At 35.5% G+C, this 19,758-nt stretch overlaps 3 protein-coding genes across 5 annotated transcripts; 1 reads left to right on the top strand and 2 right to left on the bottom strand.

Annotated features, from left to right (window-relative positions):
* Nucleotides 1-470: 470 nt before the first annotated feature.
* Nucleotides 471-6,961, bottom strand: LOC109101680. Its single transcript, XM_042714710.1, has 8 exons — nt 6,913-6,961; nt 5,997-6,083; nt 5,531-5,860; nt 4,560-4,889; nt 3,928-4,086; nt 3,797-3,844; nt 3,451-3,561; nt 471-3,128 (listed from the first exon to the last, which is right to left on the bottom strand). Exons 2-8 carry the CDS (start codon nt 6,031-6,033, stop codon nt 2,755-2,757), a joined length of 1,389 nt encoding a protein of 462 aa, XP_042570644.1. The 5' UTR covers nt 6,034-6,083; nt 6,913-6,961; the 3' UTR covers nt 471-2,754.
* A 2,965-nt stretch (nt 6,962-9,926) lies between these two features.
* On the bottom strand, nt 9,927-14,948 carry LOC122135404. Of its 2 annotated transcripts, XM_042714707.1 has the most exons (9): nt 14,874-14,948; nt 13,832-13,910; nt 13,357-13,686; nt 12,741-13,076; nt 12,352-12,471; nt 11,832-11,879; nt 11,262-11,312; nt 10,876-10,920; nt 9,927-10,748 (listed from the first exon to the last, which is right to left on the bottom strand). In XM_042714707.1, exons 2-9 carry the CDS (start codon nt 13,866-13,868, stop codon nt 10,381-10,383), a joined length of 1,335 nt encoding a protein of 444 aa, XP_042570641.1. In that variant the 5' UTR covers nt 13,869-13,910; nt 14,874-14,948; the 3' UTR covers nt 9,927-10,380. The 2 variants fall into 2 exon arrangements, with proteins under 2 accessions (XP_042570641.1, XP_042570640.1); XM_042714706.1 differs by lacking the exon at nt 14,874-14,948 and having other exon boundaries at nt 13,832-14,234.
* A 467-nt stretch (nt 14,949-15,415) lies between these two features.
* Nucleotides 15,416-19,315, top strand: LOC109107991 (dynein axonemal assembly factor 3). Of its 2 annotated transcripts, XM_019121166.2 has the most exons (12): nt 15,416-15,477; nt 15,778-15,860; nt 16,045-16,157; nt 16,272-16,365; nt 16,602-16,762; nt 16,859-17,035; nt 17,317-17,439; nt 17,535-17,657; nt 17,809-18,031; nt 18,145-18,259; nt 18,361-18,435; nt 18,534-19,315. In XM_019121166.2, the coding sequence occupies exons 2-12, from the start codon at nt 15,779-15,781 to the stop codon at nt 18,670-18,672; spliced, it is 1,425 nt and encodes a 474-aa protein (XP_018976711.1). In that variant the 5' UTR covers nt 15,416-15,477; nt 15,778; the 3' UTR covers nt 18,673-19,315. The 2 variants fall into 2 exon arrangements, with proteins under 2 accessions (XP_018976711.1, XP_042570642.1); XM_042714708.1 differs by lacking the exon at nt 15,778-15,860 and having other exon boundaries at nt 15,432-15,477.
* The last annotated feature ends 443 nt before the right edge of the window (nt 19,316-19,758 follow it).

Here is a 19,758-nt window from a genome sequence, read left to right as displayed (position 1 = left end):
ACCTCGAGGGTTGATCGGTAAATGTGTGCAAATGTATAGGGCCCCATCAGCTTGAAAAATCCGTGTATCTACATCAAATTTAAAGGTCTGATTTTGAACAACCATGTTTTAAAAGTCATCCTCTCAAGGCTGCCATTCTCATTTTAGTTGTATGGAATATTGCAGTGTGACTCGTGATCATTATTCTTTACCCATGTTGCTCTAAATTTTTAACTAAAAGTAAGAAATTGCTGTGAACTGTCCTTTATAAAGAAATCTATATACATAAATTTCAACTGTCCTTTATACAGGACTCTGGATACAGAAATTGCTTTTGGATGTTTGTTTTTGGAGGGCAGGGTTTTGGAGTGAGAGTGAGTGTGTGGTTTTGGGGATTTAAAAAAAAATTGGGATTATTATTATTCCTTTATTTATCCAGGAAAAATAAATAAGAACAAACTCTATTTAAAAAAAAATTGGGATTATTATTATTCCTTTATTTATCCAGGTAAACTGTTTGAGAACCACTTCTCATTTACAAACATGACCTGTCCAAGAGGCTACAGGAATAAATAGGAACATACTGTACAACTGTACATAGTCAAAAACGACACATAAAACAAGCAATTGAATTAAAAAAGATAAACAACAAAGAAAAAAGAGAAAAAGAAAAACAGTAAAATGCTTAAGTATGTGTATATAAATATGATTCATGATTGTCAGCAGGAACAAGAGTCAACTATATAATTTTGAAGGTTCTGCTTATAGGTGGAGATTGGTATCAGAGATGTAAGTTTCAGGGTATTTGTAGTATGTTCCAGTCATATACTGCTGCAAAGCGGAAGGCATTACGTCCAAAAGTAGTAGAAGTAGGAGGGGTACTAAATTTAATCAAATTACTTGATCTTGTGTAATAGGTGTTATGAACGGCATGAAGAAGAGATGACAGATAGAGAGGTGTCTTGCCCAGGATTGTCTTGTATATGAAGAGAAACCAATGATGGAGTCGCCGGGTATGAAGGGAGGGCCAGCCCATTTTATATAGGTCACAGTGATGAGTCTGAAAGGGTGCATTAGTGGCAAAACGGATGGCTGAACGATAAATTGTGTCAAGTTTTTTTAGGGCTGTGTTTGGTGCCATTCTGTAGATAATATCGTCATAATCCAAAATTGGCAGTACTGTCATCTTAACAAGGGTGCATTTGGTAGCATAAGTAAAGGAAACTTTATTGCGGAAAAGAAAGGCTAGCCTAGCTTTGACTTTTGTTTGAAGGTTATTGATGTGTGTGTTGAATGACAGGGATGAATCCAACCAAATGCCTAGATATTTATATTTTTTGACATACTCCAGAGACATACCGTTCATGCAGGTGATTGTAAGTGGAGTCTGGGTAACCGGTTTTTGGCTAAAAAGAATACATTTTGTCTTACTAGTGTAAATACGGAGGTGGAGATTGTCAAAAAACTGCTCTATAGAGGTGAAGCTGAGTTTAAGACTGGAAGCCGCAGTATTTGGAGAGGATCCAACTGAGTACAAAATGGTATCATCTGCATAAAGACGAATCCGGGAGGTGCCAGCAGCTCTGCCTATATCATTGATGTATATAGAAAAAAGGGTTGGCCCCAGGATGGAGCCTTGAGGCACACCTTTAGAGATAATAAATGGGTCTGACATGATGTTTTCAACCTTCAATTGCTGGACACGGTTGGTGAGATAATTGGCAAACCAATCACAACTAGATGAGGACAAACCAATACTGGAAAGCTTATATAAAAGGATGCTGTGGTCGACAGAGACAAAGGCATTAGCAAGGTCTATAAAGGTGGCAATACAGACCTGCTTGCTGTCTAATGCTGTAATTACATCATCAAGGACCTTTGTAGTGGCTGTTATGCACCAATGTTCCGTTCGAAAACCAGATTGCATGTCAAATAATATATGATTCTTATCCAGGAAATCATTTAACTGTTTTTGAACAAGCTTCTCCAGAACTTTGGCAAGGCATGGTAGGATGGAAATTGGGCGATAACAATTTGGGTCAGATTTAGAACCCCCTTTGAAGAGGGGAAAAATTATGGCTGTAGGGACATGTTAAATAGTCTTGTGACCGGAGCGGCAATAATGTGGGCTGCTGCTTTTAAGAACATGGGATCAAGACCATCAAGGCCAGCAGATTTGTTTGTACTCAGCTTGGTGAGTTCATTCTGGACTTCAGAGGTGGAGAGAGGCATAAAGGAGAAGTCACTGTTGCTTGGTGGAGAAAGTTGGACATCTGCTGAGGTTGTAACTGAAGTGTCCAATGAGACTGGATTAGGGTTTGCCATTGAAACTGTATGGGTTGCATTAATAAAGTGATGATTTAGAAGTGAGGCCATCTGAGACTTCTCAGTAATATTGTCATTAAATAACATAGAAACTGGTAAATGAGGGGAAATAACTTTATTTTCCATTACCTTGACTGTTTTCCAGAATGCCCTAGCATCAGTGCCACATGTGGCGAGTTTAACAGACTGTAGATATTTACATGTAAAAAACCCAATGATTTACGTTCACAAAATTCACCAAATGACAGCCGGGCAGTAACTGAGTTAGCTGGCCCAGGATTTGGATGAACATTACCAGAGATAATTGACATGAGAATAATTAACATGCGTCTAATTTGATTCCAGTCTACTCAAACATGACATTAAATAAGAGATTAAGATTGTTCTATTTACATGCTTAACCCCAATAGACTAGTAATATTTGTATATCTCCTACTTTGTGTTTAATAATTACATAATCTGACAGGTTTTCTTTATATTTTCATTTCTTTGTTGAGTCCTTTGCCTTCCGTCTTCTGGCCTCTCTGATGTTCGTGTTGATTCTCCTGCTAGTGTCATGACTGATTCTGATGGTCTTTCTCTTTCTTGTACCTGTGATTGTACAGCCGAGGAGGATGTCTTTTGTTCTGTGGCAATACTTTGTATTGATGTTCCAGGGTTCTCCTGTGCATGTGTCCTAGCACTTGTAGGTACAATGGTTGATTCATCTCTGATATTTCTTAGGAGATTCTGTGTTTGTAGAATTAGCCGTGACAGCTCTTGTTGAGTGGTAATATTCCCTTCACTTGTTCGTCTTCTGTTTTGACCACCATCATGTCTAGCCACTGTGATATTGACACAAGTAAAGAAACAGGACATGCATAACAATAAACTAACCAAAATCACAAAACAAATGCAGCTGTAATGGTACAGTAAGTCAGCCCTCCATCTATAATAGACATAAAAAAACAACAACAACAAGCAAACAGGAACTACCTGTCTTTACTGTGGACAATGAGACATTATGATAAAAATACAGAATCTGCTTTCTAGTGCACAGATTAAGTAAAAAAATGAATTTTTCATGTAAAGTTTAAAAAGAAACAAAGTAAATCTCTAGGTAATCAGAAACTGCATACATCTCATCTACCCGCTTATGACACTTACTGTTTGGTGCACTTGAATGTGTTCTGCTGGTAATGTGCATATTGAAATTTCGCTCAAACACAACACTGCCCGCCTCCATTGTGCGTGTCTGGTGCATGCCATCATCTCCCACTGCAGGCAATCGCAAGATAAAAATAAAATCACTATTTAAAATGTTATTAAAAATATTAATATAACATGTTTTTTGATGGATTGCAAATTTACATACAACAATCACACCGATGACTCTCATTTCATTAGTTACAGTTACATAAGTACAGTTATAAGTATTCTCTGATCATCTGCAAACTTTCAGATTAGAAACACACACACACACACACGCATTTAATGACAGGAGGAATCTTACTGAGAGGAGGAATTCCTTCCCTACTGTTTGAACGTCTAGGAGCAGGGCCTAAAATTTAAATAATAAACAGTATTAATCAAATGCAATTTACTTTTTGCCTTTTTTTTCTTCTCATGGTCTCTCAGACTTACCAAAGGCATTATTTCTCATTTCATCTTCATTGAGTGTTTCTTGAAGCAAATTTATGGTTCCCTGCAGTAGTTGTGCTTTTTGTAGCAGAATATCATTCTGTACTTGTTGTAGCACACTGTGGAGATGTCTCAATCTAGCATCATCACACCTCTGAATCTCTAAAATAAACAAAAAGTCAAGGTGATTTTCAAATGTGTCATGGCAAAAAGTATTTGGACACCACGATTTAAAATGTATACATGTCTTTGTATTATATATCAAAGTATCAAAACAAGTGGCATTTGTTTTAAATAAATATACCACAAAGACACCTTTCAATCAAAACATTTCATAAAATAATATTACAAAATATGAAAAAAATAAAATAAATAAAAAGAAACATTGTTAAAATAAAAATAAAAACAAAAATCTTGGACAATTGTTGGTTATTAAACTTCACGTAACATGCTCACATATTTAAGGGTTAGTTCAGCTAAAACTACAAGTTTGGTTATCATTTTCTTATATTTCAGATGTCTGTAATATTAACCTGCTATTCATGAAATATAGTACAGCACACATGAAAGATAATGCAGGAGTACAGGTGTGTTTTCCATGAACAAGAGAGCTGCAGTTTTTATAATATTCTTACCTCTCACTTGCAGGTGAACTGTTCCTGTTTGCAGACATCCATCATGAAAGACTTTGCATGTATAGTCTCCTGAATCTGCTGGCTGAAAATTTCTCAAAGTCAGAGCAAGATTTCCTCTCTCCAGCTCCTGGGTGAACAGACTCACTCGGTTCTCAAAGTTTGTTTTCTCCTTTCTGTTCTTATACTGATAAATGAGCTCTGTCCCTCTGAACCATCTAATGTCTAGGGGCACAGCACTGGTTTCAGGTGAGAGATGAACAGGTAAGATGACGTCTGATCCAGGGTCAGCAGATACCGTTCCAACAGGAGTGACAAGTCTAAAGTCTTCAGCTGGAGGGAGAGAAACAGATATATTGTGAATACTAGCATGAATAACATTATAATTCTTATAACTTTAACACCTTAGAGTGTTTATGACCATTTTAATGTCTGATTTATGAGGTTGGAACTTGTTGTCAAAAGGCAGACTTTGAAATATGACACAATTTTATATTTGACTGCCATTTCTCCTCTTATTTAACTTGCTTCCTCATCTAGTTGTCTAATAAATCTGGCATTCGATATTACAAATATTGATGGCTGTTTTACTAATTGCTTTGGGAAAAGCATCTGCTAGATGCATAAATGAAAACACAAATGACGGACTCTTTATTTTTCCTCCAAAATAACCTACAGTGCATTCAGGTGATGCATAATTTTATTTCAATGGCTAAATGAAGACCTTAACAGAGTTTACGATATTATTACTGCAATATTTTTCTGTAAAGATGCTTTGAAGCAATGTCCATTGTGGAAAACTATAAATAAAATTGACCAGACTATGCATTTTATAAGTACTTGTGCTCCAAGGGAATCGAACCAGTGACCATTTGTTAGCACCAGTTGAGGTAAAGGAACTATTTCAAACTTTAAACTGAAGTCGTTTTGACTAATATGGATTATCTTTGAAACTTGTTCAGTTGAATACTTACAGCTGATATGGAGAAAAACAGTATCTTGTATTGACTGACTTTCATGGGTGATTTCACAAATATAGAGGCCCTTCTGTGAACTCCTGATATCTCTGAGAGTCAAAGACACATTTCCATTTTGTAGATCTTGCAACGGGAGACTCACTCGACCCTCAAAGTCTATGTTCACTGTCATCTGTCCATTCTTATAATGGAAAACTGGATCCTCCTTATGCCACCACTGAATCTCCATTGAAGCAGCACTGATAGCCGGCTTAAGATGACATGACAGAACAACATCATCTCCAGGATGGGAAAATACAATGTCAGACTGGCAAACAACAGACAACCCTGGAAAGAGAGAGAGAGAGAGAGAGAAAATAATAGCACTGAAAAAATATATACCTATCATATATCACTTCTGTAATAAAGTTTTAAGTAGTGAGACTCAGCCGAAGCGAGTTACACAATTTTTCTTTTGACTTGCCTTGACTAGTTTTTGAGATTTCTTTAGGTTCAACCATTTTTAATATTTATGCACATCTGAGACACCAATGGAAAATCCACTGTAAACCTAGAAAACAAACTATGACAATATGAATGTGTCCATGAATATGTCCTTATATCAAACCTTAAGTTAATGAGCAGTAAATCAATTGCATTTCATTTCAAATGCATTCAAACCTCTAAACTTATATAGATAAATATAAATAAAATGTAAATATTTAAATAAAAACATTTGAACTTTAATATTAACTAGTTTAGCACTGATACAACATAATTATGGTGCTATTATCTGGAGATATAAAAAATGGTCAATCATAAATTCACATAAATTCTTCTAAATTATAGATGGAATCAAACAAAATATTAATCTGTTATAAATGGTTTTGTCACTGTCTAAAACCAACTTTTAATCTATTAACACATTATTGTCATTGTTGTTGTTGGTGTTGTTAGCACACACAAATATATATACATACATATATAGAAAATTTGCAAACACGTACAACTAAATAAAAGTAAATTAGGCATTTTGCTGCTCCCTACCGGCAGGACAGACAGCAGGCAAACTCTCTGGTATGGAAAACGTAAATCAAAAGCTTTACGAAGAAAATAGCCTTTTTAAGAACGACTTAAAAAAAAACTACCCTTATTATATTCATGAACGAGGTCTAATGTTATGTATATCTTTTTTTTTTTTTTTTTAAAAAAAACAATAGTTTTAGTTTCAGATGCCGGTCCACTTAAAGAGATATTTAAACTTCGGTTCATACGAGCAAAATCAGAGACACATTAGTAATGTGGTTATAATACAACTTATGCCTACATATACGATCAAATTGTACCTTACAACATGTATTAAACGTATTAAATACACAAACTGATTTACAATAGCCTACCTTCCTTCTGTTACCAGCGACGAAAGGTTTTCCCAGACCGGTCAGGTGAGTTTTTTTGGAACGGATCAGTTCTGTTTGACTGATCACGTGACATTCCTTAAATTCTTTTACCTTTTTTTTTTTTTTTAATTGTTCGTTACCACGTAAAGGCTAGATTTTAGACTATACAACATTCACAAAAAGTTAGGGATATTCGTCTTTCAGGTGAAATTTAAAGAAAATGTAAAAAGTTCTTGCTACAGTGATATTATATCATGAAAGCAGGGCATTTAAGTAGAAGCATGCAGTGGTAATTTCGTCATCTCAAACTATTTATTGAAACAAAAGCTAACAACAGTGGTGGGCATACCACAACAAAAAATTTCAATGTCACAATAACTTGTAACCTTCTAAACTTTTAAACTTGTAAACTTATATGCCTTCCTGTGACTCTTCCAGTCTCTCTGTGTCTCTGTTGCAACCTGCTGATGACACTCTGTGACACTCTAAGCTCAGTGGCAACTTCCCTCTGAGAACATACCGTTTGAAGCCTCGCAATCAGGGGCGGACTTACCCATTAGGCAAAGGTAGGCGACCGCCTTGGGCCCCCAAAAGCCAAGGGCCCCCTAATGCTTTTCATATAGGAGATGCGCATTAAGCGCGGACACGCGAACGGTTGCTGTTTACGGTGTTTATGCACGACAATCGTCTGCGCGTCCGAGTTGAACGTGCTTCTTGTGTATCCAGCTTGTAGCAAAATAAAATTTTATGCATCTAAAGCTGACTGCCGCACGAGCGCGAGGTCCCTCTTTCCCAGCGCGCGCACACTTCTCTCTCTGCGTTCAGCGCGCGGCTGAAAGGAGCTGCGCTTTCAGTTAAAACACTGATATGTTGCTTCTCTACAATTTTACAATTTTACAATTTTACATATAAGTATAGCTGAAATCACAGCACAGCTATTGTCTTCAAGCTATTCTGTAGCCTATTTGATTTTTATCAGACGACGGCACGATTATATATTTTTGTGCAGATTAAACTTCTCGGAAGGGAGAGCTGGGTAGTCTTAATATACAACAAACAATCAAATATATCAAATAAAACACCTTTTATTACAACAAACAGTCAAATGTATCAATGAAAACAGTTTTGAGAATTTAGCTGCATCAAAATACAGTATGTGGCACAGAGAGGCAAACAAATGTAATAATAAATAATAAATGTACATTTTGCATGTTCAGAAGTGAGCTGCCCTGTCATGCGAAAATGCAAACAGGTTTGTGTAAACGTGCTCAGTGCAAAGAAAGAGAAGTAATAGGAAGCTAGTATTTCTGGTTTTTTTTTTTTTTTCATGTGTCTAATAGACATGAACAAGTTCTTTGAAAAACATCTATGACCCATGAAACATGTCTACTCTTCAAAAACATTTATTGCATAAATTAATTTTGCATTACAAAAATGCCTTAAAAGAAAGTGTTACAGGTGTGCATATTGACACAGAACAATGAGTTTTAAGATATGTCAGAGCAAGATATTTTCAGTTGAGACAGCTCAAACATGCATTTTAGTCTGGGACTAGCTTAAGCCTTGTCTGTGAAACCATGGGGAAAATATTCATTTAAGGTACATTTAGAACAGATAAAAATGTGCAATTAAGTTGCGATTATTCACAAGTTAACTCATGACAATCATGCCATTAATTGTGATTATATATTTTAATTGATTGACAGCCCTAAGTTAAAATGACTAAAATAAAATGTAGGCTTACGCTGGTAACTCACATTTTCATTTTACCTGATAAAGTACCATTTATGAGCTGAGCTGTTTTGTTTAGAGCTGTTACCGGCGCGAAACCACTATATTTCTGACTCCAAAAGCACCTCCTACTGGCATAGAATGAATGTGCATTTTCAATAATCCAGTCTGCAGTTTTTGTTCAGACCAATGCGAATATTCACTCACATAAATCTGTTTTAAAATAATATAATAATTTATACTTCTGACTCATCCCAGAAATATAAAGTTTCGGTTGTGAGGTTTATCATTTTATAATTTATTTTGTTTTATGTTAAAACTAAAAAAACGGTAAATCAATTGCTATTTCGTGGTCTACAACATTAAATAATAAAAGTATCTGCTAAATGAATAAATGTAAATTAAAGAATCCCATTAGAACATGTACATAAAAAATGTAGAAACATTGGACACAACAATGTGGCACCATTGTGCAGCAGCAAGCATCACAACAAAAAAGGACCTCGAGGGTTGATCTAGGTAAATGTGTGCAAATGTATAGGGCCCCATTCCTATATTTGCCTGGGGCCCCCAATTCACTAAATCCGCCCCTGCTCGCAATGGCCAGGTACTGTTGATCAATTGTTAGGTGTCATCTTGGTCTCATGATGTCTAAATGTAAACAGCATGATGTAGAGGACTGTTTAAATACAATATGTCATTGAACCAGAACATTTAGTGGTCGATTTATGGAGCTTGTTGTGATTTTTGCGGTTAATCACCTTGTTAGAGAATAGCATGTTATGCAATAAGTACTGAAACACTGAACAGTTGGACATGAGCATTCAAAAGTTTAGAGAAGGTCAAATAAGTTCACCTGTAAAGGTTATAGTGCATTTTAGGTGCATTCTGAAATTTCACCCGAAAGTCAAATATCCCTAACTTTTTGTGAGTAGTGTATGTGAATTTAGAGTTTGTGAAGAGATACGATCCTAACATGCATTTGATTAATACGGTACTAAATTAGCGATTTTATGCATGCTAATATGTTGATGATGAGATGTGTGGCATGTTACAGGTTTGGGTGAATAAGAACAGCATCGAGGTGGTTGCCAGACAGTTAGTACTACATTATTTGACCCCTGAGAACGTGTACTGTATGTTTGGAAGGTGAAGGAATATGTAGAAAAGAATGCAATTTTTTTCTTTAATTCTTTACTCTGGCCGATTATGTTTTTTCAGTGTTCTCTTATAAATCACACTGCAATTAAAAAAAAAGAAAAAAGGAAACTAGAGACAGTGAGTAAATTAACAAGGTGCTTATGTTTTGTTCTACTTAAATTCACAGTCATACAGTATCTCATGAATTTCGCAGATACAATGTTAAAAAAAAAATATCATTTGACAATTTATTTAAAAATAAGTTTTAAAAATTCATTTTTGTTTCAGAAAAGTCATGCAGGTTTAGAATAACACAATAACACAAAATCTTTATAAATCCTAAGATGTTATCAAACCCCAAATCAGAAGACATAATTAATCGGAAACACACTATTTTCTGTAAAGGCACATGATTTAAGTTAGCAACATGGCTAAAATCACTTACAGCAACTTTATTTTGGATTTCACAAATATAAGAATGATTCCAGATAACTCCATAACAAATCTAAAATGTAGGAAAAGCTGTCATTTATTCAAGATCTATTCTATACAAATGTTTAATCACAATAAACCTTTAGTAATTAAGAGTATATTTAATTACAAAATTTGGCATTTTCTCTCTCTTTTTTCTTGTCTCCTTTGCCTCCTGCCTTCTGGCCTCTGTAGTGCTTGTGCTGTATCTGATTGTGATGTTCCTGGTCTCTCTTGTACCTGTAGTGGTACAGCTGATGAAGATCTCTCTTGCTCTGCAGAAACAGTCTCATGTCTCCTTTCTTGAGTGCTTTGCATTGTTGCTTCAAGGCTCTGTTGGGTTTGTGTAGCTCTCTCTGTTAAACTTACAAATTCTAATCTTCTTAGTCTTTGCAAAACCTGTGATGACGTATCTAGTGATGATAACTCTTGCTCAGTGGCAGTATCCGCTTCTCTAGTTTGTATTGTTCTTTGACTGCCACGCTCTGCTTCCACTGCAGTTATTGACACACAAGCAAAGAAACAGGCATTCATAACTTGAACTTAAATAAATAACACACAAATATATGCAGTAGTAAATCACAAAAAGAATCTAGGAGTTAAAGTAGTACAGTATCTTACTGAGTGGGAGAATTCCTTCCATACTTTTTCTGGTACATGTAGAACCTAAAAATGTAAAATTTAAACAAAGCCAATCAGAGGAAATCTCTAAACATTGTTCTGTAATTTTATACCTTACCGGTGTCCTTTTTTTTTTTGTTTATAGGCTAGTAATAATCTGGGTGGAGCTAGTAGCCATCTTTTCTTGTTTCTCAGAGTCTTTCTGACAAATGTCTTTTCACTTTTGTGGAGGTATCAGTACAGTGTCAGTAGATGACTTACATTTATACTGTAATTGTGAAAACCTATCTATCGATGATGTAAAAGTAAAAAAAAAAAATACTTGCACTTCAAGACACGGTATGATATCAAATTTTTCCCACCAGAAGCATAAAGGAAGCATCTACCTGCTGTCCTGTCTTCCATGTCGAGTCGTTCCAATTTGCTATGATCTTGCACTGCAGGAAACCACAAGATATTGTGAAATCCCATATAAAAACATGGCACAAAAATTAAATAATCAGTTATGGCTCTTCCAATCAAAGATTACAGTGACATATTTTCTGATGGGTTGTGCAAAATTAGACTTGAATGAAATACTTCCTTTAAATTGAATTTAATTGGTCACAGTAAATTGCAATACAATGACAGGACGAGGAATTTACCTAATTGCATTTCAAATTAAAGAAATTCAACAGGTGGCACTTCATAAATCGATCTTTCATTGAGCTGTCATTGAGTTTGGAACTTTTTGTTCCAAAAATGTAAAGTTTGTCTTGATAAAAGCTTTTTAATTATAGGAATTACTTTGAATTTAAATTAATTCTCATTTTATTTCCTTTCAATCAAATTCTAAATAGCCATCCTGTCTATCTCAATTCAAATTGAGAAACTGAATTTGAAATTTAAATTGCATTCTCAATGGCGCACAACCCTTATCAATTACACACACACAAGCATTTAAAGTGGTGTCTTACTGAATGGAGGGATCCCTTCCATACTATTTAAACGGCTAGATGACCGATCTAAAATTGAAAACATGTAAACAAAATTAATCAAAATCGTCACAATCAAAAATGTATAAATTCCAGTGAAGAACTTGGTCATTGTCACACTCAGGTTAAGAGGAAGATGATGAAAAATGTTCAAACAGGTTTCCACAAACAAAGGGTTATTTAATAAAACAAACTCAGGTAATCCAAATGCGAGAAGGCAACGTAACAGCGCATCTACAGTACACAGGAACAATACCAGACAACAACTGAATGAAAGGAGGAACTTAAATACACAGGGTGATAGAACTCAAATGATGAACAGGTGATGACACGTTAATCAGAAACCATATCACAGGAAAACAGGCCATAGATAGAAACAAATTTAAGCTAACCAAAACATGCAGTTTGTGACAGTCATGCAATAGTTTTCATGTAAAATCTCTGTATTTTCTTTTTTATAATTTAAAGATCAATTTTGTTTCTCACCGTCTCTCAGACTTACCAACATTATTGAGTGTTTCTTCAAGCAACTTTAAGGTTTCATTTAGTTTTACTCTTTGCTGCGTGATGTCTTCATGTGTTTGCTTTATGACACTGCAGAGATGTTTCACTCTCTCAATCTCTAAAATGAACCAAATACAGTTTCAGGGTGAGTCCTTTATCAGTCTTCAGTTTGCCAGCAGATGTATTTGAAGGACAAAAAATAATTATGCAAAATCAAAGGATACTTGTCATTCATATTAACTAAAACATAAAAACTACTTAAGCAATGTAAACCTGCTAGTCACTATAGTGTTTTAGTCAGGACACTAAGCTAAATATGCATATACAACATACAAGTGTATGAACTACAGAAGAGAATCTGCAGCTGCAGTTTGAACAATATCTTACCTTTAACTTGCAAGTGAACTACTCCTCTCTTCTGACATCCATCATGAAAGACTTTGCATGTATAGTCCCCTGAATCTGATGGCTGAACATTTCTCAAAGTCAGAGCAAGATTTCCTCTCCTCAGCTCCTGGATGGACAGACTGGCTCGGTTCTCAAAGTCATTATTTGTCATCTCCTGTCCGTTCATATACTGATAAATGAGCTCTGTCCCTCTGAACCATCTGATTTCCATGGACACAGCACTGGTTTCAGGTAAGAGATGAACGGGTAAAATGATGTCTTCCCCAGGGGCCGCACACACAGGGCCAGATGAAACCACAAGACTAAAGTCTACAGCTGGAGAGAGAACTACATTTATTATCAAAAACATGAAAAGTAGTAACATTCATAATAATTTTAACACTGTAGAGTGTTTATTAACATTTTCAATAAATAAATAAAACTGACCTGACTATGCATTTTATCAGTACTTGTGCTCCTAGGGAAAAACCATTTTGATATTTTGTGACCATTTGCACAGAGCTCTACCAGCTGAGGTAGAGGAAATCAGCTTTCAAACTGAAGACATTTTCACTAATATGGATTATCTTTGAAAATTGTTCAGTTGAATATTTACAGCTGATATGGAGAAAGACAGTATCTTGTATTGACTGACTTTCATGGGTGACTTCACAAATATAGAGGCCCTTCTGTGAACTCCTGATATCTCTGAGAGTCAAAGACACATTTCCATTTTGTAGATCTTGCAATGGGAGACTCACTCGACCCTCAAAGTCTATGTTCACTGTCATCTGTCCATTCTTATAATGGAAAACTGGATCCTCCTTATGCCACCACTGAATCTCCATTGAAGCAGCACTGATAGCCGGCTTAAGATGACATGACAGAACAACATCATCTCCAGGATGGGAAAATACAATATCAGACTGGCAAACAACAGACAACCCTGAAGAAAAGAGAGAAAAAAACAAAACAAAAATAATAATAAAGAATAAAATATACCTGGCTAGATGTGCCATTTCTGTAATAGTGTTTTATGTACAGTGAGATTCAGCCAAAGCGAGTTAAACATAATATTTATTTTGACTTGCCTTGACTAGTTTTTGACACTTCTTTAGCTTCAGCCATTTTCAATATTTCTGCACATCTGAGACACCAATGGAAAATCCACTGTAATAGAAAACAAACTGACAACATGAATATGTCCTTACATCTTTGATGATGTTTAACACACCTTATAAACCTTAAGTTGATGAACAGTAAATCAATTGAATTCAAAACTCTAAATGCATATACTGTAAATATAACTATATTGCTCAGCATGGATAAAATAGACGTAAATATGGTGCTGTTATGTGAAGGTTTAAAAATGATCAATCATAAATTCCTGTAAATTACACAATAGCCGGGAAAATCAATCAATAAATAAATTTATTACAGTCTAAAACATCTAAAGTAAAAACTTTTGACCTGAGTAAATACATTATTATTATGCAAACATTATTATGAACCTGTCCTTATTATATTAAAATAAAATTATATATATATATATATATATATATATATATATATATATATATATATATATATATATAATATATATATATATATATATAAGTAACTAAATTAGACATCCGCCCACTTAGTGGCAAAACAGAGAGCAGGCTGTTTAAACTCTGGTTTAGAAATGATACATACAAAAATGAAACGCACTTGCTCCTTTACTGGTAATATATGGCCTTTGTAAATAATAATAATAATAATAATAATAATAATAATAATAATAATAAAGAAATAAAGATATTTTGCTACATTAAACAAAATAATTTAATTAAACAAATAAAAATAAAATTACATATACAGTACATACATCCAATCTATAACTTCAAAAATAAATAAATAAAAAATAACCGAGGTATTTTAAACATTTTAGTTTGAGTTGCCTGTCTACTTAAAGAGATGTGAACTCTGACTTCAGCTGAGACGAGCAACCTATGAATTATAACAACACTATGAATGTGCCTCTAATGTTTGAGACACATCCATGGTGTGATTATAATTCAACTTACATACGATCAAACTTGTATATTAAACATGTATAATGTAAACTGCTTAAATAAGTAAATTTATTACCTTCCTTGGTGCAGCGTCAAAGGTTTTTCCCTGCTTCGTTAACTAGTCAGGTGAGATTTCTCGTACTAGTTTCAGTTACAACTGAACAAGTGAGATTTATTTCCTTAAACGCTGTTCCACCTTCAGTCACCTAAGTATTTTGTAAAATTATCATTAGGCTAGATTGAATATTCAATGTAATTCATGTTGGATATTTTTTATTACAATTGTTTAGGGCGTTCATGTCAGTAAAATACTTTACATCCCGTTGACACACAAAATAAATAAATAGGATAAGAAATGTTTAGATTTAGTTAACTATGCATTAAACTGCACAATATAAAATAAATATGCAGTAAAAGGCGTTGCTTTATTAGATTGGAGCTGACCTTTTTACTTCGCAACAGTCACCTTAGAAACTAGTTATGCAGGTTATGCAACATAAAATAATAATCTTTTTGGTAATGATTATACATTTTAAATAACTCTGGCACGTCTGTTTGCAACAAAATTTAAAATCTAAAACATCTATAGGTCGCGCGCATATCTATCTATCGCGCGCTCCCTGTTGCTAAGCAACCGCTTTCCAAACTTTAGCTTGTTTACACTGCACGAGAAGCGAGAGGTGAGTTTCACAGATTGTTTTCACTTTGCTACATACATATACGGCTACAAATACTTGATCGTATACATTCTTCACACTTTGTAATTGTACGAATGTTTTTTTTTTTTTTTTTATTTACTTCGCTCGCTACCTAAATATTGCTACGAAATATAAATTAAGCCAGCTGCTAACGTTAGCTAATCAAACCCCACAACAGTCCGCTGAAACGGGATATGACAAATGCGATATTATTTGAGTGTCGCACTCAGGCACCACCCTAATTTGTCATTTCTATTAATATTAATATTACTATTAATGAAGAATGAGCGCCGGTCGGACTGTTGAGGGAGCGGGGTGTGTGACCTGGTGGGGATTCGGACCAGCACGAGACCTCCTGAGCTCAGGTAAAACCAGACTAAACACCATCTTCAGATTAAACACGAATAAACCACAGAAAGAAAAGAAGAAGCACAAAACTCAGACTAAACCATGACACAGCATCTAACTAAACACAGTAAATAAATATCTATGAAAGTTGACATACATTTGTTTAATTTTGGAATTCTCATTATTATGTAACACTTACAGACACACACAGAGTGAGGCCTCATGGAGAGCTGAATGTTTTGCTGGTGGGCAGCGCAGATCCCAGACACATCCTGAAGACCATCACTGGACTGACAGACTCGGACACACTACATGTGAGTGATTCTTTTACATATAGCACATGGATTGAGATTAATCACATATTACAATGCCTTAAATCAGCCGTGTTGTGCCAATGTGTTAATGATGAAGTGTGTGGTTTGTTGCAGATTTGGGTGATTGAGAACAGCATGGAGGTGGTTGCCAGACAGCTAGTACTACTTTATTTATCACTTCTGACCCCTGAGAACATGAGTTTACACAGTATGTACCTTAATATACTGTATAAATAATGAAAAACACTTTTAAAATTATTAATTGTAAATATAATGTTATTATTTTATATACAATTAGACATTTCAAAGGTGTAGAAAATAAAGGAATACAAATAAATATCTCCAAGGAAATTATTTTATGATTTTTTTTTTCTTGTACACTATAAATGTCACTGCATATTAATGCTTGTACTGTTGTACAACGCTTTGTGTTGTATTTTCCAGAGAAGACAGAAGTGTTTCTGGAGGTGTTTGGGAACTCTGAGATTCGCAAAGAGACGGAAGAAACGTTAAAACACGCCGCAGCTCAGCTCTCTCTGTCTATCACAAACGCTTTGTTCTCTGACTCGCATACCCATCCTTGCCTTGATACAAGCCTTCTGAAGGTCCAGCATACATACATCTGTTTTATTTGCATTTATGCTGCATGTCATAATCAAACTCGGCTCAGTAATATCCACTCCTCTGCTGTTTTATCACAGTTTAAGGAGAGAGATGAGTTGGTCCGGATCTTTAAACTGTGGGAACGGCCGCCGTCAGTTCCAGCAAGTGTACGTAAGGTCTGGGATGCCCGTGTTCGGCAACACCTGGGGACTCGTTACGACTCACGGCAGGGCTGTTTCGACTGGGATCTCACTATGAAACTGCACCAGAGCGGCGTATGTACCAGTACCAGATGAGACATTATTACACACCTTTACTCCTGACAACAAATCAGAGCAGTGCAATAAAAACTAATTTTACCATGCTACACAGACATCTGGCAAATAGACATATTTCAGGCCATATTTTGTTGCAAATGTTAGTTTTTAGGTCATTTTTGAATTACTAGAACCTAAATTATAAATAATTATTCATAGCATTTCCATCTATAAAGTGACAACCAGTATTATTTTAGAATCATTGATTTTTCTGATTATATGTGATTTTTCTCTCTCAGTGTGGTGTCATTAGCAAACATCAGTATGTGAAATGGAGAGAAAGCGGTGTAGCTTTCGAGATGAGGGAGGGGCTCTACCAAACAGCCAATCAGAGTCTGCTCTCCACACGCGTGTTTAATCATGTGAGTAGATTGACTTTCTGCTATAATAGTCATTGTTGTTGTGCGGCCCATGATAGACTGTCATGCAACTGTAAATCTCTGTGTGTTTGTACCAGAGAGGAGATCGGGTTGCTGTTAGAGGCTATTGGGGCGACATCGTCTCCAGTCCATATCTGTCCTTCGGCATAGAGACAGAAAACAAAGATCTGCTGAAAAAACAGAACAACCAACATATGAAGGTGAAAGAACTAGTTCATTACCTCTCAATCAAAGTCACAGATGAAAACTTTATAAAAAGTACAAGACCACATTTGTAGCTTTTAATTTATATTGAATTGCAGTAACATTTGCATCATGATCTCCCCTTCTCTGGCAATCTTTCTCTCTCAGACGGCTCAGGATATTTCAGAAGTGAACGTCCTGGCGTTATTTGAATGTCTTTCCACTAGAGGGAGCGCTTTACTGAATGAAAATGAACCAAACCCTTCAAGTTCCTGTTGTCAGTCCACAGACAGTTTCATAACAGAAGAGAAGATACAGAATGATCCACGTGCCTCTCAAACTCACACAGAACCTGAGCAACATCCAGCAGAACAACAGACACAAGTGCTTGGTAACACTGTCTTGTGTCAAATATTTAAAAAACTATAAACTGTTTTGTGGCTTTTAGTATAAGTAACAGTAAGTAACAGTTCTCAATATATTTCTGTTTCTGTGTTTTTGCAGATTTGCTCAGTGTGAATGGAGTGAAAGTGAAATTTCTGTCTCCAGACTCGCTCAGCAAACTTCCTGTCAAAACTAAATATAGGAACCTGTTTAACACCATCTACTGTTCAGCCAGGTGAAGCCTGTTCATATGCAGCTTACAGAAACACTGTCTGGGTTTGTGTCAAAAATATCAGCAGACATACAGAATAACATGTTCTCTGTGGGTTTTCTCAGTATGGTTCATCAGCTGGATTCTTCTCTGAGAGAGATCACAGCGCCTGATGCTGCTCTGGTAATAGAGTTAGCAAAGTGAGTCCATCATCATTTGTTCTCATGGCAACATTTTTACACACAGCTTTTAAGCAAATCTCCATTAAATGTTCACAATCTCTGTTTTTCTTGTTCAGCTTCCTGTTGGACCTTTCAAAAGAGCAAGTGTCAGGTTTTGCTGACAAAGTGAAGGAGATCGCCGAAGAATCCGGATTCACAGTCACGCATAACCAGAGCAGTGATGTATATGCAGTATTCACACGGAAACAAAACTGAAGGAGTCTGACACTGAGATATTGTGCTAACAAACATCAAGCCCATTATAATAAACCACAAACACTTGTGTGCTTGAACAGTTTTAATAAAAAAAATGACATGTTGTCTCTTCCTTTTCATTCACATACAAAATGTCAAGGAATGACAGATTGTCAGAGTAAAAGAGAAAGTGTAAAACTCTGCGGTGTACAGATAGTCTGAAACCAAAGAAAATCAGAGAAATATTCAGGCAGATACAGAATACAGTACTGGCCCGGGAGAAAAGAGAGATCGATCGCTGGATGATCTAACATTCATCAGACAGATGAGGTAAAACACTGCCGCTCCAGACTAACATCAGCACTACACAGACGCTTGCATTGCTACTGTTCTCAGTTTCAAGTTAATCATTAGAATAGTGACAATAATAATTATAATACCAACAATAATAAAATTCTTCAGTAAGGTTTAAACTCAAACAGTGTAAGCAGTGTTAGGCAGTACAGAAAAAAGACAAGAACTTTTTGAAATAGATATATACATAATATTTCCACAATGACCATATCTAATTGTGCAAACAAGATCTTGTGCACTTGAAAGGCAACTTTATATTGTTTTAAATGGCAAATATGAGGGCGTACAGACACAATAAAGAGTAGAGCTGCCAACGGATTGCAAAGACAAAACAGAAAAACTACAAGGAAGTTTAGAAGCCCTTGCTCTCAGTCCGGCCAAGTGACGCAAAGGGCCTACAGCAACAACACATCCTCGTGAAATACAGCATTAATGCAGACTGTATAGTGATTGTACATTTTTGATGTTGATGGGTGTCTCAATTCACCTGTGAAATCAGTCACCACCTTTATGTCCTACGCAAAATGTAATAGTTTTTGTTATGTTGTGTCTAATGCAGCAATTGTTCAATCATACAGTGGTTATAGTAGTATAGTTACAGGAATATATCCTGCCTCTCAACTCTAATCTGTCTATTTATTCATATCATAATACCTCATGTTTTCTTTGAATTATTCTGTCAGTAATTTAAATGAATAGTTTAACCAAAAATTTAAATATAATGAAATACCAACGAAGATGTAGATGAGTTTG

Source organism: Cyprinus carpio, chromosome A24 (assembly GCF_018340385.1).
Source record: "Cyprinus carpio isolate SPL01 chromosome A24, ASM1834038v1, whole genome shotgun sequence".
NCBI lineage: Eukaryota > Metazoa > Chordata > Actinopteri > Cypriniformes > Cyprinidae > Cyprinus > Cyprinus carpio.
The sequence above is the reverse complement of the archived record's forward strand: the minus strand, read 5'-3'. Positions and strand labels throughout refer to the sequence as shown.

Excerpts from the sequence above, each read along its gene's own strand:
- LOC109101680 (XM_042714710.1), bottom strand. The coding sequence starts at position 6,033 with ATGGTTGAACCTAAAGAAATCTCAAAAACTAGTCAAG. Across the intron at positions 4,890-5,530 it reads TGTTTTTCTCCATATCAGCT|CTGAAGACTTTAGACTTGTC; the intron begins GTAAGTATTCAA and ends CTCTCCCTCCAG. Across the intron at positions 4,087-4,559 it reads AGTTCACCTGCAAGTGAGAG|AGATTCAGAGGTGTGATGAT; the intron begins GTAAGAATATTA and ends TGTTTATTTTAG.
- LOC122135404 (XM_042714706.1), bottom strand. The coding sequence starts at position 14,063 with ATGCTGAGCAATATAGTTATATTTACAGTATATGCATTTAGAGTTTTG. Across the intron at positions 13,687-13,831 it reads AGTGTCAAAAACTAGTCAAG|GGTTGTCTGTTGTTTGCCAG; the intron begins GCAAGTCAAAAT and ends TCTTTTCTTCAG. Across the intron at positions 12,472-12,740 it reads AGTTCACTTGCAAGTTAAAG|AGATTGAGAGAGTGAAACAT; the intron begins GTAAGATATTGT and ends GGTTCATTTTAG.
- LOC109107991 (XM_019121166.2), top strand. The coding sequence starts at position 15,779 with ATGAGCGCCGGTCGGACTGTTGAGGGAGCGGGGTGTGTGACCTGGTGG. Across the intron at positions 16,763-16,858 it reads TTGATACAAGCCTTCTGAAG|TTTAAGGAGAGAGATGAGTT; the intron begins GTCCAGCATACA and ends GTTTTATCACAG. Across the intron at positions 17,658-17,808 it reads AGAACAACCAACATATGAAG|ACGGCTCAGGATATTTCAGA; the intron begins GTGAAAGAACTA and ends TTTCTCTCTCAG.